Here is a 19329-nt window from a genome sequence, read left to right on the forward strand (position 1 = left end):
CCAGAGTAATCAAGTGTGGGTGACCTGGTGAGCATAAGTATCAAGGCTTCTCATACAGGAAAACGCCAGCCTCATCCTTGATATTTTAAAAAGCAAGATAGTAGTTTCAGCAATATTGTTGTCTTTGATGGTGAAGAGGCTACTCTTTGTGAGTAAAGCTACAGGCATGTACTTCTGGAAATACTACATGAAAGCATTCAGAATTTCTTCTCAGAAAGAAGAGGACAGATTGGATGACTGAAGTAAGGCCTGGATTGGGTTTTAAAGTTAGCAACTGAAAGGTCACCTAACATTCCAGGGCCTTATCTTGCCTTTTGTAGGCAAAAGGGCCCAGTGATCTGTTCTCACCCCCTGGTTCAGGACAGAGCTCCTTGGTGCTCTGCTGTCTGTCCTGAAACCCACCGCATCAGATTTCTGAAGCCTTCCTCAGATCAAATGCAAGACAGAAAGGACTTTTTTTTAAATTGTATTTTATGCGAAACATTTATGAAGTAAACACTGATGATGTATAAATGGGATAGTAGAGAAGAGAGGAAACAATTCAGTAGCAGCAAGTCAAGATGAGCCTTTAAAAAACCAACCTGCAGTGCAGTAAGATGAAAATTCTCTTTCCAGGCCCTGGAACGTGTGTCTGTCTCTGGAATCACAGCCGGACAAAGAGGAATACCTTGGGCTGAAGTAGTTACCTGTTAGGTTAAGGAGAGCTTAAGGCCCCATAAACCCCAAATTCCCGAACCACTCTATCCTCTTATTTACTCTGGAGCACACTGCTTAGGGTTAGACATAAGAAAGGGCCGAGGGCTTCCCTGGTGGCGCAGTGGTTGAGAGTCCGCCTGCCGATGCAGGGGACACGGGTTCGTGCCCCGGTCCGGGAAGATGCCGCATGCCGCGGAGCGGCTGGGCCCGTGAGCCATGGCCGCTGAGCCTGCGCGTCCACAACGGGAGAGGCCACAGCAGTGAGAGACCCGTGTACCGCAAAAAAAAAAAAAAAAAAAAAAAAAAGGGCCAAGTTCTGTTTTCCAAAGGCCCGGAGACAAAGTGCACACGGGCTCTCAGACCTGGAGTCCTGTGAGCCGTGTGGCCCTGGGTGAGTTCCTTATGCCCCAGTGTCTTTAGCTATAGAATGGGAATGATGGTCCTCTCACCACCCCACTGCCAAGTACCGATTGGGCATGGAATTCTGTTGCAAGCCAAATAATCATAAAATTTCAGAGTTTTACCTTGTAAGAAGAAGTCATAGAGAAAGCTGGTGTCCCATGTTATGTCTGAGGGGTTAATTCAATAGTTTGGATGGTCATACAGAGTGAAGTAAGTCAGAAAGAGAAAAACAAATACCGTATGCTAACACATATATATGGAATCTAAAAAAAAAAAAAGGTTCTGAAGAACCTAGGGGCAGGACGGGAATAAAGATGCAGATGTAGAGAATGGACTTGAGGACACGGGGAGGGGGAAGGGTAAGCTGGGACGAAGTGAGAGAGTGACATGGACATAAATACACTACCAAACGTAAAATAGATAGCTAGTGGGAAGCAGCATAGCACAGGGAGATCAGCTTAGTGCTTTGTGACCACCTAGAGGGGTGGGATAGGGAGGGTGGGAGGGAGATGCAAGAGGGAGGAGATATGGGGATGTATGTATATGTATAGCTGATTCACTTTGTTATAAAGTAGAAACTATCACACCATTGCAAAGCAATTATACTCCAATAAAGATGTTTAAAAAAAGTAGTTTGGATGAAGTAATGCTTGCAAACCAAACTGCTACCATAAGACAAGTCATTCCTGGTGACAAGTCAAGCTATTAAAATTACTTAAAAGAAGACAAATGTAGCCATCAATTTTCCAATAACTTGTGAAGAAATTTAACCAGGTTATGTTACCTGGGAGGGGATTCTGGTTTCTATGCTTTACTGTGCCTTTTTTGAGAAAACAGTTGATTAAAAAGAATACAGGTGTCCCGTGCTGTCTGAGCCTTTGCTGTCAGAACTCAGAAATCGAACAGACACAGATAAACTTTCAGACAAATCCCTCACTTATCTGAGCTCTCTCAACTTGCCATCCAAAACTCAGACACCATATTATTTTGGATAATGTAGAGTCCCTCAAACTTAACTCATCTTCTGATCTCTCCTCATTTAAACTCAGAAACTGAATCGATTTGGAGGGTGGAGGTACTTGTAACTGATATTACTAAAATGAACTTGATTCAATCCAAAGAAAGCAGTTAGAATGTTTCAGTGTGGTCTTTGTTTTTTTTTTTTTTTTTTTTGCGGTACGCGGGCCTCTCACTGTTGTGGCCTCTCCCGTCGCGGAGCACAGGCTCCGGACGCGCAGGCTCAGCGGCCATGGCTCACAGACCCAGCCGCTCCACGGCATGTGGGATCTTCCCGGACCGGGGCACGAACCCGTGTCCCCTGCATCGGCAGGCGGACTCTCAACCACTGCGCCACCAGGGAAGCCCTCAGTGTGGTCTTTTTAAGAAGAGATGGGCCCTTTAGAATGAGTCCCAGAATAAAATTTACAATGTAACGTTTGCTGCAGAGAGGATTCCTGGTCATAAGCAACAGAAGCTGTGATGGACGGACTGGCTGGAGGAATCCTAGGAGGACTAGGAAACCAGGCCCCAGGCTAAGCTTCTAGGAGCTGGCGGCACATCACCCAGGCCTGGTCTAATGAGTGAGCCTTGGCTACAGTCTGTCCCACCATCACGTGTACAGAGAACTCTAAATTGAACTGCCTCTGCCCCAGTCGCCAGTGCCACCTTCATCAGTGTGAGGAGTGCCACCTCCCACTAGTGTCCCTGCTGGCCTGGGCCAAAGGGGGGGGAGAGCTCTGCACACTTACCTCCACTGTCACCCGCTCCTGATGCTGCCTGGCGTGGGTGCGACGAAAGGACCAGGACCCGCTTATAAGGAAGCTGGGCAGCCAGCTCTGACATCTCTTCTGGAGATATGGGATCACAATGCTAGAAATCCTCCAAGTGCAGGAAGGCATGGGCAGCCCCAAATAGGTCAGGTGCCCTCTAGGACAATGGTCAATATTTGCGAGCTGTAACCCTTCAGTTGGTGGTAAATCAGTTTAACAGATCAAGGCCCAGCTTACTTGCGTTCGTCTTCTATTATTTTTTTTTAATGAAATAAGATAGAAGACAGAGTATTGTATCACTTGTAGTAAGAGTAAATTTCATCCCGTGAAACTTTGGTTTCCCTCCCGTGGAATCTGCATCTGTGTATCTGAGCTAGTCAAAGGTATTTTGTTACCACAGGACATGATCAAAAGCTCCTGCATCAGCGTGTTCCACTGCTCCAAGAGTTTGCTTTCAGTGTCACTTCCCATTGCACTTGTTTTCCAGGCACGGTATTTCTCTCTTTTACTGTCACAGCCCCTCAGTGTCCGCTCTCTCTCTCTCTCTCTCTCTCTCTCTCTCTCTCTCTCTCTCTCTCTCTCTCTCTCTCTCTCACACACACACACACACACACACACACACACACACACACACACACACACACACACACACACACACACACACACACACGATCCAGTAGCTCCTGGGGGACTGTGAGGTTTCTTGTTAATGTCCAGTAAGTATTACATACAGTTAAAGGCTGGCCTGGTGACCTACTCGTTGTTATAACATTGTGTCCACGGGAAATTATGATCTGAGTTAAGCTTAAAAAAAAGCCTCTGTTGAGATTGATGCCTGTTACAATTGTGGGGAATGACTGTTACAATGTGGATAAAACATTTCACCTTAGACTTTGACCCCAGAGTATTTATGTAGAAAAAAAAATTTAACAGTGGAGAGCTTTTTTTAACCCTTTATCTCTGTGGAGATCAGCATCACTGTCTTTGTTTTAGTCTTGGTTTGAAAGCAGTCTGTCTGACCTTGTAATGTTATCTCTGCAGGTCCGTTTACTCGACCTCATCCGGCCTTGTGGCGAATGGTTTTCGGTGAGTTACCCATTAGTCGGTTTAAAAATCCATTCTACTTGAAGCAAATATTTTTCTGTATATTATAGCAGTTTTCCTCACCACTCTACTGTAAAGCTTAATAACTTTTTACTTTTTGGTGTTCCTGATATCAATTTTGTATTAAAATGCTCTGCCACAAAAAAGTGCTGGTGACAGCTGAAATTCTCATACACGTGAACTGTTTCAAGCCCCCACCCCTACCCCTGTCACCACCCCGCCCCCATGCTGTTGTCTGTTAATGCACAGGATTTGACACGAGGGAATGTGGCTTGTTCTTCCTGACGTTGCTATTCGCTGGTGCAAGCTCACGTGCATCGTATGAGCACGTTTGTCTCATCAGCATCCAGGAGGGACTGAAACCCCAGCAAACTCCCCAGTGTTGTGAATGGGAAAGAGCTTAGAAAAAGAGAAGTCTTAGCAAAGAGCCCTGATTTGAACTAAGGTTTAGTGATAAGCATCTCATATAAATGTTGGATCTCTTATGGTTACTTGATTTCTAGTCCAAAAAGTAAAACCACCTGAGTGGATTTAAAGCATATCTTCAGAACTTCAGATATTGGCTTCATCTTACCTAAATAATCGTCAAATAAGTTATACAAGGTTCAGAAAATTTAATCTTATGCAAAAGGACCGAAAAATGTACATTTGGCTCAAGTTTGTTTATTTTTCACCCTTCAGAGATTATAGGCAAATCTCTTTGAATTTAGTAATGAATCTTGGTCGTTCGCTCAGCAGGTGTTCACCAAGTCCTTCTGCGTGGGCGGCTGCTCTGGCCCGGAGGCTGCAGGTGGAGGGGCCCCCGGCAGGGAGGGCAGCTATAGCAAACACACTGTGAAACAAATCAATAATCAGAAAATAGCTGATGTCACGGAGCGCTAGGAAGTTTATTAAAACCACAAGAGGCAATAGTGACTAAGTAGCCGCTTTCACTTTCAGGTGAGGGGTGGCTTGAAGGAAGTGTGCTTAAGCAGAAACCCGCCTGTAAAGAAGGATCCAGGCAAAGATGCGGGGAGGAAGGCCAGGCTAAGGCAAGACTGTCAAAGTGGTCCCAGCTAGAAGTGTGTGTCCCCAGTCAGTGTGGCCGGAGGGTAGCAGGCCTGGGAGTAGTTAGAGAGGCAGAGTTGGGCACAGATGGGACCCCACACAGCTTGGGAAGGGCAGGAGGAAGTCATGGGAGGATTTCTTTTTTTTTTTTTTTTTTTGCAGAGAAGTGCATGATTCATTTACATTTCTTAAAAGATAGTCCTGGGTGCGTTATACTTATAGCTCATGAACTTAATATTGCTGCTTGAAGTTATGTCCTTTTTAGCTAGTTGGCTACACCTGAGTTTTTCAGATTTCAAATGGTCCATCATGAGTAATGAGCAGTTTTATTTCTTCCCTGGGATCATGGAACACTTGGATAACCTGATGAGAACTATAGACCCTTTCGCAGTACACACATGCTCTCTCTCTCTCACACACACACACACACACACACAGAGTTCTGTGTATTATATCCGGGGCTTCAGCGATGTTGAAGACCAACTGTGAACTCTAGGTTAAGAGCCTTCTGCTCCACAAACACCTTCTTTCTGTCTTAAAATAATTATTTCAAAAGGGTGTAGTGGGGGGTGTTTGAAGTGAAAATCTGTAAAAGTAGCTGGTACCTAATATATAAGAAGGTAATCATATAAGCTTGCCTAAAAACACGTGACCCCTGGGCCCCGGGATGCATGACTGAGTCAGCCGTGCTACTCTCAGGCCCCCCGAACTCCCCGAGGACCGGGAGAGGCCCGTTCTGAAGGCCTGTGCTATAGCCGCTATGGGGAGTTTCAGCCACGGACATTCTCTCCTCTGGAGCAGCTCCCTGGGAATGGTGCCAGCCCACTTTGGATGGGGTACTGTGGTCCAAGGTCATTTGTATCACAGCGTCTAGATGTCCTACATACGCATTTTCATTCTAGCAGGAAAAGAAGTGACAAAACCACTGGTGGCTGGTTCTCAAGTCTTTCTAAAATGTCTTTACAGGCTTTTGCCTTCTTTTTTTTTTTTTTTTGGCTTTTGCCTTCTTAAAGTAGATTATTAACTGTCTTTTCTAAATGATATGGGGTGATTATTAGGATACCAGTTACGACATGATGTGACAGTGATGTGATGCCCCCAGGGACTGAGCTGGGGTGTAAGATGGGGATGAGTGACCCTGGGCCACCTCTTGCCTCCACACCTGTCTGTCCCTACCCCAAACTGGCCTGTCTGCCTGGCTTCGCCCATCTCCGGTCTACTCGCCACCCAGTGACCAGAGTCCACTTCCTGAAATGTTACCTACATCATCTTATTTCCCCATTTGAAACCCGTCAGGTGCTCCTTCTTTCCTTTTTTTTTTGGCGGTACGCGGGCCTCTCACTGTTGTGGCCTCTCCCATTGAGGAACACAGGCTCCGGACGCACAGGCTCAGCAGCCATGGCTCACGGGCCCAGCCGCTCCGCAGCATGTGGGATCTTCCCGGACTGGGGCACGAACCCGTGTCCCCTGCATCGGCAGGCGGACTCTCACCCACTGCGCCACCAGGGAAGCCCAGGTGCTCCTTCTTTGACTTAAGATCAAGCCTGCAGTCTTCGCCGTGGCCCCGAGCCCTGACCGTCGCTTCATAGCCGCCTTGCTCTGTGGGCCCCTCTTTGCCAGCACCCAGCCACGTGCTGGCTCCTAGACCTCATTGCAGGGACCTGCCTGCTCGCCTCTGCCTGCCTGAAGGCCACGCCTACTCCTCCACGCTCTCGCCCATGGTCTGCCACTCCTGATGCTGATGAGAGCGTCGGCATCCTCTTCTCAGAGAGGGTTACTCACTCCTCTCGGTCTGAACTAGGACCATATGTCAGACTCTCATCAAAGGAAAGACCAGGGCTTCCCTGGTGGCGCAGTGGTTGAGAGTCCGCCTGCAGGGGACGCGGGTTCGTGCCCCGGTCCGGGAAGATCCCACATGCCACGGAGCGGCTGGGTCCGTGAGCCATGGCCGCTGAGCCTGCGCGTCGGGAGCCTGTGCTCTGCAACGGGAGAGGCCACAGCGGTGAGAGGCCCGCGTACCGCAAAAAAAAAAAGGAAAGACCAGCAGCTTGTTACAGGGGTCTCCACAGCCCATGTTACAGCACCAGTGTGCGCTTTGGGCCATGAGCAGCTTGAGCGCGGTGTGTGTTGTGCGTCTGACACCGGCTCTCTCCCCGACTTGAGGATGTTTCTGTTTCCCTCAGGGCTCAGCGTGCTCTACTTCCTGTTCCTGGTGTTCCTGCTCTTCCTGAACTTTGAGCAGGTTAAATCCCTGATGTACTGGCTAGATCCGAACCTTCGATACGCCACAAGGGAAGCAGATATCATGGTACGTACTTGTCTGCTGTGTCTTAGAGAAACTGGTTGACTCTTGGGTGTAGCAGGTAATTGACTTCACATTTTAAATTGGTTCTTCTCCATATTTCCTACGTAGGTATCTAAACACCAGGTCTCTGGGCAGGTTGGTGCCGTGCGTGGTTCCATGAATGGTACAGTCCAGGGAAATGAATCCTCTCTTGGCCCAAAGGGGGTGGTAGGAAGATGTGAATATTATCATCCGGCAGCCGTGGGTGGGAATTGAGCCTCTGACACTTGTAAGCTGTAGGACCTTGGGCTACGAACTTATAGCCTATTCCCTCTTTTGTAAAGTGAAATAATACTTATCTTGGAAGTTTATTGTGAGCTAAACAAAGGCCTAACGCGATGCCTCGCACACACCAGGTCCTCTGACGGCAGCTGCACCTGCTGTGTCAGTGTCACCCTTGACCCCTCTGCTCCCTGACCCCGGCCCTGATGCTGTGATTCTTCCCACCTGCTTGCCATGAAGGTGCCATTCGTAATGATGGAGGCCATTTCATTCTTTATTTTTATTAAATGACAATAAATACTTTTTTTCTTGGCTAAAACTACTCTGTACTTTGACTTCTAGTGAAGAGACTATTTTATAAAATTCCTTTCCTTTTTTATAGGAAACTATAAAAGTTTATAGTTTAAAGTTATAAACTTTTTTATAGGAAACTTTATAAAGTTCCTTTCCTTTTTTACTTTTTAAAGTGCCTAACATTTAGTACAGATTGAAGAAACACCTAGTGATGATCAGAAAAGGAGAACAGGCATTTGGACCGTAGATGGGTCCTTGTTTAACAAACAAAAAAGCAATACAGAGGGACTTAATAAACAGTCCAAGAAGTGATCATTCCAGCATAGTTGAGGTTGGTCAGACCCTTCTTGGAATGGTGTTTCCAGATTTTATCTTTATCTTTTATAAAGGACAAGCTAAAGACAAAAATAGGAATGCCAAAAATTATTTAAAAGTGTCAAGGAGAAAAGTCTGTCTTGGAGTTTCTTCCTCTGAGAAAGAGAACGGTACAGGGTGATGTACAGCTTCTAATGATGCTGAGGCTGACAGCAGTTGCTGATTGTGGACTGTCTGCTCTGCCAGGTAGTGTGCTGGGTGCTTTATATTACAGTCTATATGTTAATGCCTCCATTTTACCAAGGAGGAAATAGAAGCTTAATATAAGATCCCTCTGGGTCCCAAACCTACATTTCCCCTCAGGCCGGTGCCTCAAGCATATAGTTATTACAATAACAAGTGTTTGACACTCACAGGCATCTTACAATATGGCGATTGGGAGAAGGATATCCCAGATTATATTTCTCCCCGCAAGTTTCCTGGGTTTTTAAGCAAAATTGGACATATTATGAAGTAAACTAACTTCAGGTGGATTTGCTGTTGTGTCTCTCAGTCTTGTTCTCGCAGTCAGTGGGGGGAGGTTGAATCTAATAATACTTTGACATCTACCTTCCTTAGGAATTTGACATCACAGGGACATCCGATTGTCACAATCACAGCCCCCAAAGAGCTGAAACCGGCATTTAAAACTAGTTTTCAGGGATTGGCTAATTCTTTCTTGCCAAACAAAACCCGAAGCTGTTTTCAACTTCTGCAGTTCCAGGTGGTGGTAGACCAGCCTCAGTCTTCATCTCCAATCCCTTATCACTTTTTACTTCCTTAAAGGAATCTTTTACAGTTCTAGGATCTGTTCATTGATGGCTCTAGAGAAACGCATTCCCTTGTTAGAACCTGTGGTAAGGAGAGCGCCTTTATGCAAGACAGAAGCCTTTAGTTGCCTGGCTGCAGGAGCCCTCTGCCTTCCCCATTCCTTCAGCTGCCACCTATTTCTAATCCTGATACCAGGCTCTAGTCCGTGCCTGGTATCGCACATTGAAATTCAGACTCCCTTTTCCCTTAAAATTAACATTATAACTTGGAGTTGGGGAGGGCAGTCATTGAAATCCTGTTAGAGGCAGTCTTTTCTATAATTGGAAACTTTGCTATGTTCCTAAATATTTATTCTATTCAAAAATATGGGCTTCCCTGGTGGCACAGTGGTTGAGAGTCCACCTGCCGATGCAGGGGACGCGGGTTCATGCCCCGGTCCGGGAAGATCCCACATGCTGCGGAGCGGCTGGGCCTGTGAGCCATGGCCGCTGAGCCTGCGCGTCTGGAGCCTGTGCTCCGCAGCAGGAGAGGCCACGACGGTGAGAGGCCCACGTACCGCAAAAAAAAAAAAAAAAAGTGTGTTCTAAGCTTCAGACAAGCTTTGTGAGCACATCTGAATTGGAGATTGGGTGGTCTGGAGCAGCAGTCTTCCGTTTAGTAAATAATGACTGAACTTTTTCTACATGCTAGACACTGTGCTGGTGGTAGTGGGGAACAGGGTAGGCCCAATCGCTCCCTCTCCCCTTGGAGCTTAGCCTCTACAAGAAGGCAAATTAAACAAATTATCATTGGCTCTTTTTCTAAGAGAGTTGTCTAAGACAACTCCAATAATTTTTAAAAATTTTATCAACACAGGCCCAATCTTCTTTCATTCCACCCTCCCCCTGCCGCCAACACACACATATCTTGCATTGTTATCAGACATTATATCCATATCTATGGATTTTTTTAAACATAACCACAATGCTGTTTTCAGTCGCTTCAAGGTAACAGTATGCAGCGTTCACATTTCCCCAGTCACCTCGTAAAGTTTTTTTACAGTTGATTTGTACAAATTAGGATCCAGACAAGGTCCCCATATTGCCTTTGTTGCAGCTCTTAATCTGCAGTCCCTCCATACCGTTTTTCAACGTCGAGGTTTGTTTGTCAAAGAAGCCACATTGTTTACTTTATGGAGCTTCTCGAGTCTGGATTTTGTAGCTTGCATTTCCAGGGTGTCATTAACGTATCTCTCTGTCCCCCTGTATTTTCTATAAACGGAAGTTAGATGTAGAGGCTGGATGGGGTCCAGATTCCAGTCCAGTTTCCGTGGCAGGGCTGCTCATATATGGTGCTGTGTATCACACTAAGAGCCACACGGTGTCTAGGTGTCTCTCTTTTATAACGTTAAGCTTGATCGTAGGGTCAGGAGGTCAGCATCAATTGTAAGATGCACCATCAATTACAAGTATGACTTTGGGAAGGGAAAAGGGAAACCTTATATTATATGTGCACCAAACATTGTAATATGTTGAAATATCCACCCAATTCTCAAAATGCTAAATGTGAAAAAGATGTGTCCTAGAATCAAGAAAGCACAATGTGGGGGAGGGGAGGGGTTCCCACGCTCGGAAGGGCCCACTCACGGCGAGGGAATCAGCGCGGACAGGGAGAGACCTTCGGGGGGTTGGGGGATCAGAGGGGAACGCAGCCAGCGGCTCCCCCGCCTGCTTGGCCCCGGGCCTGAAACTCTGCCCTCCAGGGTCGCCTCTGGCCACAGAGGTCCTGAGCCTAAGCCCTGCCCCCCAGAGCCTCTTCTGGCCTTTTTTTTTTTTTTTCTGTTGTGGTCCTGTTTTGTTCTTGTTTCATTCTTATTTTTTCTAATATATGTTTTATCTTTGTAACTTTATTTTATTTTTTTTTCTTTGTTATTGTTCTGCTCCTTTTTGTTTGTTGCCCATTTCTTGTTTTTTTTTGTGGCACTGTGTGGCTTGCGGGGGGTCGGGCCTGAGCTCCTGTGAGAGAAGCACTGAGTCCAAACCCCTGGACTAACAGAGAACTTCAGGCCCAGAGAATATTACTCGGTGTGAGCTCTCCTGGAGGTCCTCATCGTGGCACCAAAACCCGGCTCCACCCAACTGCCTGCAAACTCCAGTGCTGGATGCCTCAGGCCAAACAACCAGCAAGACAGGATGCAGCCCCACCCATCCAAAAAAATGAGACAACAAAAATATATGTTACAGAAGAAGGAGCAAGGTAAAAACCTACAAGACCAAATAAATGAAGAGGAAATAGGCAATCTACCTGAAAAAGAATTCAGAGTAATGATAGTAAAGATGATCCCAAATCTCGGAAATAGAATGGAGGCACAGATCAAGAAAATACAAGAAATGTTTAACAAGGACCTAGAAGAACTAAAGAACAAACAAAAAATGATGAACATAACTGAAATGAAAAATACACTAGAAGGAATCAATAGCAGAATAACTAAGGCAGAAAATATAGCAAATCTGGAGCAAATAAGTGAGCCTGAAGATGGAATGGTGGAAATAACTGTGGAGGAGCAGAAGAAAGAAAAAAGAATGAAAAGAAATGAGGACAATCTCAGAGACATCTGGAACAATGTTAAACGCACCAACATTTGAATTACAGGGACCCCAGAAGAAGAAAAGAAAGAGAAGGGATTTGAGAAAATATTTGAAGAGATTATAATCGAAAACTTCCCTGACATGGGGAAGGAAATAGCCACCCAAGTCCAGGAAGCACAGAGAGTCCCATATAGGATAAACCCAAGGAGAAACATAGCTGAGACACATATTAATCAAACTAACAAAATTTAAATTCAAAGAAAAAATATTAAAAACAGCAAGGGAAATGAACACATAACATCAAGGAAATCCCCAGAAGGTTATCAGCTGACTTTTCAGCAGAAATTCTGCAGGCCAGAGGGAGTGGCAGGATATACTTAAAGTGATGAAAGGGAAAAACCTATAAGCAAGATTACTCTACCCAGCAAGGATCTCATTCAGATTCAACAGAGAAATCAAAAGCTTTACAGACAAGCAAAAGCTAAGAGAATTCAGCACCACCAAACCAGCTCTACAGCAAATGCTAAAGGAACTTCTCTAAGTGGGAAACACAAGAGAAGAAAAGGACCTACAAAAACAAACCCAAAACAATTAAGAAGATGGTCATAGGAACGTACATATCGATAATTACCTTAAACGTGAATGGATTAAATGCTGCAACCAAAAGACACAGCCTTGCTGAATGGATAGAAAAACAAGACCCATATATATGCTGTCTACAAGAGACCCACTTCAGACCTAGGGACACAAACAGACTGAAAGTGAGGGGATGGAAAAAGATATTCCATGCAAATGGAAATCAAAAGAAAGTTGGAACAGCAATACTCAGATAAAATAGACTTTAAAATAAAGAATGTTACAAGAGACAAGGAAGGACACTACATAATGATCAAAGGATCAATCCAAGAAGAAGATATAACAATTGTAAATATTTATGCACCCAACATAGGAGCACCTCAATACATAAGGCAAATGCTAACAGCCATAAAAGGGGAAATCGACAGTAACACAATAATAGTGGGGGACTTTAACACCTCACTTACACCAATGGACAGATTATCCAGACAGAAAATAAACAAGGGAATACAAGCTTTAAATTATGCAATAGACCAGATAGACTTAGTTGATATTTACAGGGCATTCCACCTGAAAGCAGCAGAATACACTTTCTTCTCAAGTGCACATGGAACATTCTCCAGGATATATCACATCTTGGATTACAAATCAAGCCTTGGTAAGTTTAAGAAAATTGAAATTGTATCAAGCATCTTTTCCAACCATGATGCTGTGAGACTAGATATCAATTACAGCAAAAAAACTGTAAAAAACGCAAACACATGGAGGCTAAACAATATGCTACTAAATAACCAAGAGATCACTGAAGAAATCAAAGAGGAAATTAAAAAAAACACCTAGAAACAAATGGCAGTGAAAACATGATGACTCAAAACCTATGGGACGCAGCAAAAGCAGTTCTAAGAGGGAAGTTTATAGCAATTTAGTCTCACCTCAAGAAACAAGAAAAACCTCAAACAATCTAACCTTACACCTGAAGCAACTAGAGAAAAAGAACAACAACAAAAAACACCCAAAGTTAGTAGAAGGAAAGAAATCATAAATATCAGATCAGAAATAAATGAAGTAGAAAACAATAGCAAAGATCAATAAAACTAAAAGTTGGTTCTTTGAGAAGATAAACAAAATTGATAAAACTTTAGCCAAACTCATCAAGAAAAGAAGAGACAGGACTTAAATCAGTAAAATTAGAAATGAAAAAGAAGAAATTACAACTGACACCACAGAAATACAAAAGATCATAAGAGACTACTACCAGCAACTATATGCCAATCAAATGGACAACCTGGAAGAAATGGACAAATTCTTAGAAAGGTACAACCTTCCAAAACTGAACCAGGAAAAAATAGAAAATACAAACAGACCAATCCCAAGGAATGAAATTGAAACTATATTTAAAAATCTTCCAACAAACAAAAGTCCAGGACCAGATGGCTTCACAGGCAAATTCTGTCAAACATTTAGAGAAGAGCTAACACCCATCCTTCTCAAACTCTTCCAAAAATTTGCAGAGGGAGAAACACTCCCAAACTCATTCTACGAGGCCACCATCACCCTGATACCAAAACCAGACAAAGATATCACAAAAAAAGAAAACTACAGGCCAATATCACTGATGAACATCGATGCAAAAATCCTCAACAAAATACTAGCAAACAGAATCCAACAACACATTAAAAGGATCATACACCAGGATCAAGTGGGGTTTATCCCAGGGATGCAAGTGATGCAGCCACTGTGGAGAACAGTATGGAGGCTCCTTAAAAAACTACAAATAGATCTACCATATGGTCCTGCGATCCCACTACTGGGCATATACCCTGAGAAAACCACAATTCAAAAGGACACATGCACCCCAGTGTTTATTGCAGCACTATCTACAATAGCCAGGACATGGAAGCAACCTAAATGTCCAATGGCAGGGGAATGGATAAAGAAGATGTGGTACCTATATATGGAATATTACTCAGCCATAGAAAGGAATGAAATTGGGTCATTTTTAGAGATCTGATTTTTAGAGTCTGTCATACAGAGTGAAGAAAGTCAGAAGGAAAAAAATAAATATCATATATTAACGCATATATGTGGAATCTAGAAAAATGGTACAGATGACCCTATTTGCAGGGCAGGAATAGAGATGCAGATGTAGAAAATAGATGTGTGGACACAGGGGGCCTGAGGCAGTAGGTGGTGGGACGAATTGGGAGATTAGGATTGACACATACACACTACCATTTGGAAAATTGATAGCTAGCGGGAACCTGCTGTGTAGCACAGGGAGCTCAGCTCGGTGCTCTGTGACCACCTGGATGGGTGGGATCGGGTTGGGAGAGTGAGGTCAAGAAGGAGGGGAGGGCTTCCCTGGTGGCGCAGTGGTTGAGAGTCCGCCTGCTGATGCAGGGGACACGGGTTCGTGCCCCGGTCCGGGAAGATCCCACATGCCACGGAGCGGCTGGGCCCGTGAGCCATGGCCGCTGGGCCTGCGCGTCCGGAGCCTGTGCTCCGCAACGGGAGAGGCCACAACAGTGAGAGGCCCGCATACCGCAAAAAAAAAAAAAAAGAAAGAAAGAGGGGATATATGTATACATATGGCTGATTTACTTCACTGTGCAGCAGAAACTAACAACATTGTAAAGCAACTACTCTCCAGTAAAAAAAATAAAACAGCTAAAAAAAATAAGAATGAAAGCATAATGATTTCAGTATACAGTGCAGTGCGATAAAGAAAAAGATATGGGTGCTATTAGAACTTATAAAAGAACCCCAATCTAGTCTGGGAGGTCAGGGAATGCCTCTGTAAGAGCTGATGTCTAAATTGACAACTAAAACATGAGTGGGAATTAGCCAAGCAAAGTGCGAGTAGGGGGCCAAGGCCATTATTCAGGAAGAAGAAACAGCCTGCATGGAAGCCCCAACTTGGGAGCTGGGATCAGTCAAGAGTGAAGGAGAGGAGGAATTAGAGGCAGAGGAGGGCAGTTCCTGAGGCTGGGGAGACATTGGTGAGGAGTTAGGATTACACTGTGAATGTGATAAAAGACCCTGAAGGTTTATAAGCAGAGGAGGTACACGATCTCCATTGGTGCTTTAACGGGTCAGTAAACATTACGCCCATCTCCAGTCCAGTGTTGAAACTGGGGAAGAAAGGTGCACAGGATCAGCTGATTTCTTCCTGGTTGAAGCTCAGTGAAGCAGATGGCTTTAGACCTGGGCCACGAGGTTGTGCTAATCCCCCGCCCCAAATTAGGCCTCTGCTCCCCTGTCCCATTGGACAACCACGGGCTTCGGACAGAGCCTGACTCAAAAATTCCTCCAAGGTTGAAAGAGCAGATGGGAACCTGTGCTGTCTGTGGGCAAATAATTTCCAAAGAGAGGACCCTAAAGAGGGTGGAGTACATGTGTTCTCAAGGTCACCACCTTCCCCAGGGAGGAAGGAGCGAGAGAGCAGGGCAGGAGGCCCAGAGATCCTTCCACACTGGGAAGGCTGTTTTCCCAGACACTCCCCCACCCCAAACACACACACACCCAAAATGGTCTGATTTGTGATCTGCAAAATCATTTTGTATGTAGAGAGTCGAGTTAAAATCTGCAGTCTTCAGCTGGAGCTGGGCAGTCAGGTGCTTATCAGAGCATCATGTGTACGTTTCATAGTTTTAGGAAGCTACTGCAGGCATCTAAGCAAGAAATAACAGTGGTGGTGAGATAGACGGAGGAAAAAACACTTGGGGAGGTAAAATGAATAGGACTTGGTGTTTGGTTAAGTGTCGGGCAAGCAAGGGAGAGGGTGGAGCCACCCAGGTGAGCGATCCACCAGTTGGGAGGTGGGCAGAATCTGTCCTTACCTACTGCTTACTTCCACCTCCCCAGACTTGGCTTCCCCACCTCTGTGTCCTCATTTCATGCCTTGTCCTCCCGCTTCCAGGGGTTCGTGCCTGCGTGTGCTGCTCCCCGTCTGCATTAGACCACGGTGCCCTGCGTCCCTCCCAGCACCAGGATCTCGGGATCTTCCAGATGTGATTATTGGCAGATTTGTTCATAATAATTATATGCCAGTAGACACACCTGGCTCTTTATGGGTTTCAAAGTGCCTTTACATTTGTTGAACACATAAATATTCTCTTAGAGGGCAGTAGAAAGGCCTCCAAAGTGGTCTTCAACCCATGATTCCCTTAAGAACAGATTTCTGAAGACAGAACTTAGCCCTTTCTTATCTAACCCTAAGCAGCCCACTCTGGAGTAAATAAGAGGATAGGGTGGGTGAGGAATTTGGGGTTGACTGAGCCTTAAGCTCTCCTTAACCTTTAAGCTGTCCTTAACCTAACATGTTACTGCTTTAGCGCAAGGGTGTTTCTCTCTGTCCGTCTGTGATTCGTGGGACAGGCACGTGCTCCAGAGCCTGGAAGGAGAACTTTCATCTCATTGCAGTGCAGTTTGGTCTTTTTAAGGCTTATCTTGACTCACCCCTATTGATTTTTTTCCTCTTTTCTCTAGATTTCCCACTTACACATCATAATACCACATCAGAATGTTTCTCAAAAAAATACAATTTTTAAAAATGTCCTTTGAGCTCTGCAAATTAAAATGGATTAGGTCTGAGAAAGGCTTCAGAAGTCTGATGCGGCAGGTTTCAGAAGAGACAGAGGAGCACCATGGTGCTCTTTTGGCTCCCTCAGAAAGTATTGCTTCTAAAATTTGAAAATATTATACTTTATAGGTATTCCGTCAGCTGGCTGAAATCTTAACTCCTTCCTATCAGATTAATTTGGGGAAAAAAGAATGTGAAATGTAGAGCTTCCTGAGAAATGTTGTCATGTGATAATTACTTCATAATAAACACAGGAGTATAAGGAAGTTGATTTAAAATTACTTTAAAATATATTAAAAATGAAAAGGTTAGAAGTGGAACCTAAATTCTTCAAAGCTTTATAATGTTTTAATATTTAAATTATGTAATATTTGCTACAGTTTTGGGTGGAAGAGTAATTCTGTTTTCTTCTAATTTCTGAAGTTGGATGTTTCAGCTTTCCTTCTTTCCTAATAAAAACATTTACGGCTTTGTATTTTCCTCTAACTTCTGCTTAACTGCATCTCATCATTTTGATGTGTAATGTTTTCATTGTCATTTAATACTGAATATATTTTAAATTCCTATTATGATTTCTTTTTTACTCCATATTTAGAGATGCGTTTTAAAATTTCTGAACCTATTGGGTTTCTAGTTATTCTTTATTTTTTGGGACTCTATTTATGTTTTTGTTCATGGCTTTAACACAGTTGCCCTATGAGCAAGTGACATGGGCTATATGATACCACTACTTTTTTAAAAATAAATTTATTTATTTATTTATCTTTTTTTTTTAAATTTTTGGCTGCGTTGGGTCTTCGTTGCTGCATACGGGCTTTCTCTAGTTGCGGCAAGTGGGGGCTACTCTTCGTTGCAGTGGCTTCTCTTGTTGCGGAGCACGGGCTCGAGGCACACGGGCTCAGTAGTTGTGGCATGCAGGCTCAGTAGTTGTGGCTCGCAGACTCAGTAGTTATGGTGCATAGGCTTAGTTGCTCCGCGGCATGTAGGATCTTCCCAGACCAGGGCTCGAACCCGTGTCCTGTGCATTGGCAGGTGGATTCTTAACCACTAAGCCACCAGGGAAGTCCCGATACCACTTCTTTAAGATGGGTTAAGCCTTTGTAAAATGGTTTTGCTTCCCACTTTAACCAAGCTTTTGCAATTCAGAGCAAAGCAATTCTGGTGTATAAACTCTAATACTTGTCCATTTTTCCTCAAGCATCTTCAGTTACCAAAACTTTTTATTGGGCAGGACATATATTAATTATCAAGATCATATCAGTTCTTTTCATTTTATTGTCCAAATCCTGGAAGCAAGTTGATTTCTAGAGTATTACTAATTCTTTCCTTATTATTTTAAACAGGAGTATGCTGTGAACTGCCATGTTATCACCTGGGAGAGGATTATCAGCCATTTTGATATATTTGCCTTTGGACATTTCTGGGGCTGGGCTATGAAGGCCTTGCTGATCCGTAGTTATGGCCTCTGCTGGACAATCAGTATTACCTGGGAGCTGACTGAGGTAAGAAGGGGGTGTGGGCTGCTATCTAGATGCTACAGTGTGGACAGTTTATATGCAGGAAGAAGATAGTCCATCAGCTAAGAGTCAAGTAATCCATTCTGCAGCTCCTGTGGTACAAAACTGTTTAAATCCCCAAGGGATATTTTATACCTTTGTCAAACAAACAGAGAAACTCCTTGTCAACTTAAGGTCTGCTCTGTCTCACAAGTCTTAAAGAGAAACAAATGGAATCAAGCTAGAGAATGAAGTTAAAATCCTAAGCAAGATAATTGAGTGGCAATGAGGACATCTGCTAAGAAGCTAATAGGTAGTTTACCCACTAACTAGTTTCCAGTTAAATAGAATTGTGGTGTTTGGGAATTATGAGGCCATCCAGGACATTGTGTCACTTAAAAATGGATTCCCAGTGTAGCTCAAATATCACGGTCATCAAAAGTTTGTCTCATTCAATGAATGAAAGAGATATATTCTTGAAAAACTATTACCGAAATGATATTTTGGGAACTAGTTCATTTATTGTTCAGTTATTATGTTATTCTTAAGCATTCCCGGGGACAGAATTTGGCCGTGTGCACAGTTATTTCTTCATGCCTGTCGTTGTCCTCACCCTAACCTTTAGCAAAGCATACCAGTTAGATATTCGCTTCTATTAGTGTTCCTCTCATGGCCCCGAGGCTAGAAGCCCGAGTTCAGGGTGTGGGCAGGGTTGGTTCCTTGAGAACCTGTCCCAAGCCTCTCTTAGGCCTCTGCTCATGGTTTGCTGGTCATCTTTGGTGTTCCTTGGCTTGTAGATCACCACAGTCTCCGCCTCCATCTTCACGTGGCCTTCTCCCTGCATGCGTTCACATGGCATTCTTTTCATAAGGACACCAGTCATGTTGGATTAGGGGCCAACCTCCTCCAGTACGACCCCTTCTCAACTATTACCTCTGCAGTGACTGCATTTGCAAATAAGCTCACATTATAAGGTCCTAGAGCTTAGGACTTCCAACGTATGGATTTTTGAGGGGGAACGATTCAACCCATAACAGTGCCCAGCACTGCCCGTACATCATCCTGAATCTTCACCATGACCCAGAAGGGCAGTATGTATTCCCAG

General features: G+C 44.3%; 1 protein-coding gene across 2 annotated transcripts in view; it reads left to right on the forward strand.

The window, feature by feature from the left end:
• Positions 1-19329, forward strand: part of PTDSS1 (phosphatidylserine synthase 1) — a 64491-nt gene that overhangs the window by 19367 nt on the left and 25795 nt on the right. For both annotated transcript variants that reach the window (XM_059994937.1, XM_059994938.1), the window contains exons 3-5: positions 3909-3953; positions 7202-7326; positions 18072-18230. In XM_059994937.1, the coding sequence (XP_059850920.1) occupies positions 3909-3953; positions 7202-7326; positions 18072-18230 (329 nt within the window). The remainder of the gene's footprint in view (positions 1-3908; positions 3954-7201; positions 7327-18071; positions 18231-19329) is intronic.

The sequence above is a fragment of the Delphinus delphis genome, chromosome 17 (genome assembly GCF_949987515.2).
Source record: "Delphinus delphis chromosome 17, mDelDel1.2, whole genome shotgun sequence".
Taxonomy (NCBI): domain Eukaryota; kingdom Metazoa; phylum Chordata; class Mammalia; order Artiodactyla; family Delphinidae; genus Delphinus; species Delphinus delphis.